Source organism: Scyliorhinus torazame, chromosome 14 (genome assembly GCF_047496885.1).
Source record: "Scyliorhinus torazame isolate Kashiwa2021f chromosome 14, sScyTor2.1, whole genome shotgun sequence".
Lineage (NCBI taxonomy): Eukaryota > Metazoa > Chordata > Chondrichthyes > Carcharhiniformes > Scyliorhinidae > Scyliorhinus > Scyliorhinus torazame.
In genome coordinates, this window is record NC_092720.1 from 205433780 (window position 1) to 205442635 (window position 8856).

At 59.2% G+C, this 8856-nt stretch overlaps 1 protein-coding gene across 1 annotated transcript in view; it reads right to left on the reverse strand.

Moving 5' to 3' along the window:
• Nucleotides 1–8326, reverse strand: part of LOC140390376 (early estrogen-induced gene 1 protein-like) — a 30203-nt gene extending 21877 nt beyond the window's left edge. Inside the window, exons 1-2 of the mRNA XM_072475486.1 lie at nucleotides 8119–8326; nucleotides 7777–7934 (exon numbers count right to left, since the gene is read on the reverse strand). Coding sequence (XP_072331587.1) covers nucleotides 7777–7922 — 146 coding nt within the window. The 5' untranslated portion in view covers nucleotides 7923–7934; nucleotides 8119–8326. The remainder of the gene's footprint in view (nucleotides 1–7776; nucleotides 7935–8118) is intronic.
• Between the last annotated feature and the right edge of the window lie 530 nt (nucleotides 8327–8856).

Sequence of the window (8856 nt, forward strand, 5' to 3'; positions counted from 1 at the left end):
CTGTGCTGCTGGCATTGTTCTGCATTGCAAGCCAGCTATTTAGCTCACTGTGCTAAACCAGCCCCTAAACAAGTGACAAGCATGTCCAGAATGCAAACACAGACGATCCACCCACAAACAGGACGTGCCCGCCAGGCTCTAGAGTGGCAGTTTATCCTCTCGAGGCAAGCACACCGCGCAGAAACGCATGGCACATTGGAGACGGACACTCGGCCCATCATGCTGGCGCCAGCTCTTTCAAAGGCGCATCCTAATTCAGTCCCCCTCCCCAATAGACTGCATGCAACTCTCTTGTAGGGGGGTCAGGGTCGAGGGCACTGACAACAGCACCGCTCCAGTTTGCCTCAGGGAAATCCTCGGATAGCCTGATGCTGGTGGCCACGCTGAAGATATGGAGGCAATTTTGACAGCACGGGGCGGGTCAAAGCGGGTGCCGATCTGAGAGAATCACGTGTCTGAGCCGGCGAGACTGGAGGCTAGATTTCTGGGTGGGAGGGTGATGGAAATGAAGGACTCATTATAGGAAGGGCGGCTTGCGAGTTTGGAAGAGCTGACAGAGGTTTGGGATTCCACGGGGATGGGGGGCCTTTAAGTATATGCAGGTGCGGAACTTTGCAAAAAATGTTTCCCCAATGTTTCTGGTGACACCGCCCTCCCCGTTGTCGGAGGAAATATTGTCGATGGGGTTGGAGGGGGGTCATCTCGGCGATTTATGGGACAATTTGGAGGAGGGTATATCATCATTGCAGGGGGTCAAGGCCATGTGGGAGGAGGAGCTGGGGGTCACGCTGGAGGAGGGGTTATGGTGTGAGCTGTTGCGGTGGGCGAATGTCTCAGCCGCATGTGCGACGCTGAGGTTAATAGTTAACGGTGGTGCACAGGGTGCACCTGACGAGGTCAAAGATGAGCCGATTGTTTGAGGGGGTGGAGGACACTTGGAACATCGCGGGAGATGTTCTGATCCTGTCTGAAGTTGGGGAAATTTTGGGAGGTCGTTTCTCAGCACCTGGTCAGCGATCCTGCCCGTGGATTTGGAGCCCAGTCCCCTGGGGACCATATTTGAGGTGTCGGACTTGCTGGAGCTGCAGACAGGAGCGGAGATGTTTTAGACTTTGCCTCGCTGAGTGCTCGCAGACCTGTTGGGGTGGAGGCCAGCTTCTCCACCTCAGTATGGCTTGGAGGACTGTTTATTCTGCACTTTAAAGAGCTGGTTACCATCGCTGCGAAGGGGAGGGGGTGGGTGGATATTTTTCTTGAGTTATTAGCGTGTTGGTGGGTGGAGTGGGGGTGCAGTCTCTGCTGTTCTTTGATGTTTTGCATTGTTGTGTTTTAAGTATAAAATGTTAAAAACAAATAAAAATATTTTCCAAAAAAAAAAAAGCTCGAAACCATCCAGGACAAAGCAACCGCTTCGATTGGAACCCATTCCACAAACATTCAATCCCTTCACCACCGACACAAGTGTACCATCTACAAGATGCACTGCAGGAATTCACCAAAGGTCCTTCAACAGAAACTTCCAAACCCACGATCGCTACCATCCAGAAGGACAAGAGCAGCAGATGCCTGGGAGCACCACCACTCTCAACTTTCCCTCCAAGACAGACACACCCTCCTGACTTGGAAATACTGTCACTGGGTCAAAAATCCTGGGAACTCCCTCCCTAACAGCACAGTGGGTGTACCTACACCTCCGGGACTGCAGCGGGTTCAAGAAGGCAGCTCACCACCACCTTCTCCAGGGCAATCAGGGAAGGGGAAACAAATGCTGGGCCGAGCCCATTTTTAAATGCAGACCATCACCAATTTACAACACAGCATAAAAGGTTTTGCCAACTGCGATTAGGTTTATCCCCAGAGATATCACAGCTTGCCCCATGCTCCATCCATCCTCGTGACGCACAGCCTTCCCAAGCCAATTGGAAAGCAAAAACAAACAAAAAAAAAAAAGACTCCATACCCAACTGGATGCCGTTTAATGTAAACCTTTACCCCAACAACCACTGTCCTTCCCCACATCCAGCACCTTCAATATTTTTATGCCTGCTCGAGAGAACAATATCAGCTGCAGTTAGATCCACGTCTCTCTTGTACCCTTGGGACGGGATTCCAAAGCTGTGGCCCCCTGTCTCAAAAGAGGCCACACTGAGCCAGCAGCTTTCAAGAGGAGTGGAGGAACTGGGAAAGGGAGCAACACTTTTACAGAAAAAGTCAGAATTGAGTCTTTTTTTGTAAACAGAAGGAGATCCACAAAACCAGGCATGGAGTTAAGACCATGGATTGGACATCGGAGTACAGTTTTGGAAGGGGGCAAACAGCCCTGGTGCTGGAATCACTCGGTGCCCCCGCCCCCCCCCCCCCCCCCCCCCCCCCCCCCCCCCAGCACCCTGATACTACTACAACAACAAATATTCATATAGCACGCCCAATGTAAGAAAACAACCAAGGCTCATCACAGGATGCAATTCTAAAGCACAACGTGACACACGAGACGTCGTCGCGGTCAGTAACCAAAGATATGGTGGAAGTGGTAGATTGTGGGAGGAGGAGCAGGGTGGGAACGCCAGAAAGGCTGAGGTGGCTCCAGAAGGTCAATGGCCTCTCTCTCGCAAGTTGTCTAGCCTTGCGATTGTTATCATAGATCATAGAAGTTACAGTATAGGAGGACATTCGGCCCATCGAGTCTGCACCGGCTCTTGGAAAGAACCCTATCCAAGCCCACACCTCCACCCAATCCCCATAACCCAGTAACCCCACCCAACACTAAGGGCAATTTTGGACACTAAGGGCAATTTAGCATGGCCAATCCACCTAACCTGCACATCTTTGGACTGTGGGAGGAAACCGGAACACCCGGAGGAAACCCACGCACACGGGGGTAAAACGGGCAGACGCCGCACAAACAAGCAAGCCGGGAATCGAAGCCTGGACCCGTGAAACAATTGTGCTAACAACTATGCTACCGTGCTGCCCTCTGGCCCTCAGCTCAGTTGGTAGCACTCGTGTCTCTGCATCACGAGATTGCACTTTCAGCCTCCTCTTCAAGGACATGACCACAATAACCCAAGGCTGAACACTCTACGGAGAGAGTGCTGCACTGCCAGTTTGGGGGCTGGGGGAGGAGAGGGGGGGGGGGGGTTGCTGTTTTCAAGATGAGAGGTTAAAGCGAGCCCCTATGGGTCTGCTTGGGTGTATGTGAAAAAAAGATTCCCTGGTACAAACAGGGGAGTTAACCAACCCCCTCCCCGCCTGTGTCCTGCCCAATACTTATCCCTCAATTCATAGAATCCCTCCAGCGCAAAAAGAGGCCATTCAGCCCATCAAGTCTGCACCGATCCCCCGAAAGAGCACCCCAGCCAAGCTCACTCCCCCACCCCATCCCCGTAACACCACCGAACCATCTTTGGACACCAAGGTGCAATTTGGCATGGCCAATCCACCTACCTGCACGCCTTTGGACTGTGGGAGGAAACCTACGCAGACGCCGGGAGAGCGTGCAAACTGCACACAGTCACCCAAGGCCAGAATTGAACCCAGCCCCAAGCGCTGTGAGGCAGCCGTGCTAACCACTGTGCCACAACACCACAAACATTAGTCATTGTGACATTGTTGTTAACGGGGCGGGTGTCTTGTACATATTAACTGCTGTACTTCCCACTGTTTCAAATACCGCCACTAGTACTGCACTGGGGCTAAAGTGCTTTGTGGGGTCCAGGAGTTGTGCAAGACTGGTTTAATTCCCCCTCTTCTGAAAATTAGCAAGAAAATCAGATTGTGGTTCATGCTTTTAAGCACAAGAGGCCATTCAGCCTATAGGGTACATGCCAGCTGTAGAGAAATCCAGTCAGCCCATTCCCTCAAATGCCCATCCAATTGGTGTTTGAAATCATCGGATGTTTGACTTCTCGGGCAACCCTAGCTCGAAGGGAGTTCCAGGTCTTCACCACTCGCTGTGTTTCTTATAACAACAACAAAAAAAGTGTTCTACATAACAACCCCCCGCCCCCCCCCCCCCCCCCCACCACACCCCTTACCCAAAAGCCTTAAATCTGTCCCTGGAAAGGGTAGAGTTTTAAATTGGAGGTGGGGGGGGGGGGGGGGGGTCTCTTCCCCCACCTTTGTAGCAGAGTTGAGGGGAAGATTTGGAAGCAAATTTGACAGGAACCTTCTGAGGGGGAGTTGGACAAATATTTGACAAAGGAAGAACAAATCGCCGAGGAAATGAGGGAGAAACAGGAGGAAGAGGCACCTTGATCGAATCCTGAGGGTATCGGCGGGGTGGATGTGGAGGGGATCCGGGGGGGGGGGGGGGGGGGGGGGGGAAGAAAAGGCCGGTGGGGGGGGGGGCCAAAGGCGAGGGGGGGGGGGGTGGGGGGGGCCAAAGGCGAGGGGGGGGGTGGGGGGGGGCCAAAGGCAAGGGGGGGGGGCCAAAGGCGAGGGGGGGGTGGGGGGGGGGGCCAAAGGCGAGTGAGGGGGGGGGGCCAAAGGCGAGGGGGGGGGCCAAAGGCGAGGGGGGGGTGGGGGGGGGGCCAAAGGCGAGGGGGGGGGCCAAAGGCGAGGGGGGGGGGGTGGGGGGGGGCCAAAGGCGAGGGGGGGGGGGAAAAAGGCAGGGGGGGTGGGGGAAAAAGGCAGGGGGGGTGGGGGGAAAAAGGCAGGGGGGGTGGGGGGAAAAAGGCAGGGGGGGGTGGGGGGAAAAAGGCAGGGGGGGTGGGGGGAAAAAGGCAGGGGGGGTGGGGGGAAAAAGGCAGGGGGGGTGGGGGGAAAAAGGCAGGGGGGGTGGGGGGAAAAAGGCAGGGGGGTGGGGGGAAAAAGGCAGGGGGGGTGGGGGGAAAAAGGCAGGGGGGGTGGGGGGAAAAAGGCAGGGGGGGTGGGGGGAAAAAGGCAGGGGGGGTGGGGGGAAAAAGGCAGGGGGGGTGGGGGGAAAAAGGCAGGGGGGGTGGGGGGAAAAAGGCAGGGGGGGTGGGGGAAAAAGGCGGGGGGGGGTGGGGGGAAAAAGGCGGGGGGGTGGGGGGAAAAAGGCAGGGGGGTGGGGGGAAAAAGGCAGGGGGGGGTGGGGGGAAAAGGCAGGGGGGGTGGGGGGAAAAGGCAGGGGGGGTGGGGGGAAAAGGCAGGGGGGGTGGGGGGAAAAAGGCAGGGGGGGTGGGGGGAAAAAGGCAGGGGGGGTGGGGGGAAAAAGGCAGGGGGGGTGGGGGGAAAAAGGCAGGGGGGTGGGGGGAAAAAGGCAGGGGGGGTGGGGGGAAAAAGGCAGGGGGGGTGGGGGGAAAAAGGCAGGGGGGGTGGGGGGAAAAAGGCAGGGGGGGTGGGGGGAAAAAGGCAGGGGGGGTGGGGGGAAAAAGGCAGGGGGGGTGGGGGGAAAAGGCAGGGGGGGTGGGGGAAAAAGGCAGGGGGGGTGGGGGGAAAAAGGCAGGGGGGGTGGGGGGAAAAAGGCAGGGGGGTGGGGGGAAAAAGGCAGGGGGGGTGGGGGGAAAAAGGCAGGGGGGGTGGGGGGAAAAGGCAGGGGGGGTGGGGGGAAAAAGGCAGGGGGGGTGGGGGGAAAAAGGCAGGGGGGGTGGGGGGAAAAAGGCAGGGGGGGTGGGGGGAAAAAGGCAGGGGGGGTGGGGGAAAAAGGCAGGGGGGGTGGGGGGAAAAAGGCAGGGGGGGTGGGGGAAAAGGCAGGGGGGGTGGGGGGAAAAGGCAGGGGGGGTGGGGGGAAAAAGGCAGGGGGGGTGGGGGGAAAAAGGCAGGGGGGGTGGGGGGAAAAAGGCAGGGGGGGTGGGGGAAAAAGGCAGGGGGGTGGGGGGAAAAAGGCAGGGGGGGTGGGGGGAAAAAGGCAGGGGGGGTGGGGGGAAAAAGGCAGGGGGGGTGGGGGGAAAAAGGCAGGGGGGGTGGGGGGAAAAAGGCAGGGGGGGTGGGGGGAAAAAGGCAGGGGGGGTGGGGGGAAAAAGGCAGGGGGGTGGGGGGAAAAAGGCAGGGGGGGTGGGGGGAAAAAGGCAGGGGGGGTGGGGGGAAAAAGGCAGGGGGGGTGGGGGAAAAAGGCAGGGGGGGGTGGGGGGAAAAAGGCAGGGGGGGTGGGGGGAAAAGGCAGGGGGGGTGGGGGGAAAAAGGCAGGGGGGGTGGGGGGAAAAAGGCAGGGGGGGTGGGGGGAAAAAGGCAGGGGGGGTGGGGGAAAAAGGCAGGGGGGGTGGGGGGAAAAAGGCAGGGGGGGTGGGGGGAAAAAGGCAGGGGGGGTGGGGGGAAAAAGGCAGGGGGGGTGGGGGGAAAAAGGCAGGGGGGGTGGGGGGAAAAGGCAGGGGGGGGTGGGGGAAAAAGGCAGGGGGGGTGGGGGGAAAAAGGCAGGGGGGGTGGGGGGAAAAAGGCAGGGGGGGTGGGGGGAAAAAGGCAGGGGGGGTGGGGGGAAAAAGGCAGGGGGGGTGGGGGGAAAAGGCAGGGGGGGTGGGGGGAAAAAGGCAGGGGGGGTGGGGGAAAAAGGCAGGGGGGTGGGGGGGAAAAAGCAGGGGGGTGGGGGAAAAAGGCGGGGGGGTGGGGGGAAAAAGGCAGGGGGGTGGGGGAAAAAGGCAGGGGGGGTGGGGGAAAAAGGCAGGGGGGGTGGGGGGAAAAGGCAGGGGGGGTGGGGGGAAAAAGGCAGGGGGGGTGGGGGGAAAAAGGCAGGGGGGGTGGGGGGAAAAAGGCAGGGGGGGTGGGGGGAAAAAGGCAGGGGGGTGGGGGGAAAAAGGCAGGGGGGGTGGGGGGAAAAAGGCAGGGGGGGTGGGGGGAAAAAGGCAGGGGGGGTGGGGGGAAAAAGGCAGGGGGGGTGGGGGGAAAAAGGCAGGGGGGGTGGGGGGAAAAAGGCAGGGGGGGTGGGGGGAAAAAGGCAGGGGGGGTGGGGGGAAAAAGGCAGGGGGGGTGGGGGAAAAGGCAGGGGGGGTGGGGGGAAAAAGGCAGGGGGGGTGGGGGGAAAAAGGCAGGGGGGTGGGGGGAAAAAGGCAGGGGGGGTGGGGGGAAAAAGGCAGGGGGGTGGGGGGAAAAAGGCAGGGGGGGTGGGGGAAAAAGGCAGGGGGGGTGGGGGGAAAAAGGCAGGGGGGGTGGGGGGAAAAGGCAGGGGGGGTGGGGGGGAAAAGGCAGGGGGGGTGGGGGGAAAAGGCAGGGGGGTGGGGGAAAAGGCAGGGGGGTGGGGGGAAAAAGGCAGGGGGGGTGGGGGGGAAAAAGGCAGGGGGGGTGGGGGGGAAAAAGGCAGGGGGGGTGGGGGGGAAAAAGGCAGGGGGGGTGGGGGGGAAAAAGGCAGGGGGGGTGGGGGGGAAAAAGGCAGGGGGGGTGGGGGGGAAAAAGGCAGGGGGGGGTGGGGGGGGGGAAAAGGCAAGGGGGGTGGGGGGGAAAAGGCAGGGGGGGTGGGGGGGAAAGGCAGGGGGGTGGGGGGGAAAAGGCAGGGGGGTGGGGGGGAAAAGGCAGGGGGGTGGGGGGGAAAAGGCAGGGGGGGTGGGGGGGAAAAGGCAGGGGGGTGGGGGGGAAAAGGCAGGGGGGGGTGGGGGGGAAAAAGGCAGGGGGGGGTGGGGGGAAAAAGGCAGGGGGGGGTGGGGGGAAAAAGGCAGGGGGGGGTGGGGGGAAAAAGGCAGGGGGGGGTGGGGGGGGCAAAAGGCAGAGGGGGGGGGAAGGGGTGAAGAGAGAATGGACAGGTTGTCAAAGCCAATATTAGGAAGGGTGGGGGTGTTGGGATACAGGAGGGGGTGTTGGGGATACAGGAGGGGGTGTTGGGGATACAGGAGGGGGTGTTGGGGATACAGGAGGGGGTGTTGGGGATACAGAGGGGCTGATGGAACTCACCGGCTGGACAGGTCAGTGAAGGATCCCCCATGGAGAAGACGCATCTTGCAGAAGAGGATCCCATTGACGAAGGGCACGGCTGAGAGATCCACCACCTTCAGAGTGACCAGGAACTTAAACTTTTTCTTCTTCACTAAGAAAGCCATCGAGAAACCAATCTGAACAAGGCAATTGCACATAAACCCCATTAGAAAAGAAACAGAGCCGGAATGGAAAATTAGCATCAGAAAGAGATTGGCAGCCGCGCGTTAATAATAGGAAGACATTTACTTTTTTCCATTGATTACCAATAAAATCTCATTTTTGCTGTCTTAAAATAAACACACACGGATATATTATTACCTGGCGCAGGGGAGAACTGTTGTGAGAAATATAATAATTTGAATTGGACTTTCCGGAGAAGTTGAGACGAAGTTTGCTCCGAAGTTTCTCTCTCTCTCTCCAGTTAACTTCTGAGGGAAGTCAAAAATTTCACAATCAGGAAAAGGACTGACACTCGCGACTGCTGAGTCAAAGTGGTGAAAGGAACCTTGCCTTCAAACTGCCAGCTCGCTTTGAAAGAGGAGAGACTGTTTAAAGAGCCAGCCACCCAGTCTGTGGGCTGCCCCTCCCTCACTCACTGCTCACTTTCCCCAGGTGTCAGTCATGGGAGCACTTTAGCTGCCCAGCTTTAAAGGGGCTGGTTGCTCAATGTGGGGTTGTCCCTTCTTTTAAAGGGGTCTTCATCAGCTAAATCTGGGGGAGAAGGATGGGCTGGGATGGGGGAGAGAAGGATGGGGTGGGAGGGAGGAAGGATGGGATGGGATGGGAGGGGGTGAAGGATGGATGGGATGGGAGGGGGTGAAGGATGGGATGGGATGGGACGGGTGAAGGATGGGATGGGAGGGGGTGAAGGATGGGATGGGATGGGATGGGGGAAAGAATGGGATGGGGGAAAGGATGGAATGGGGGCAGAAGGATGGGATGGTAGAAGGATGGGATGGGGGAAAGGATGGGATGGGGCAGAAGGATGGGATGGGGGGATGGGATGGGATGGGATGGGATGGGGGGATGGGGGGATGGGATGGGATTGGGGGCGAT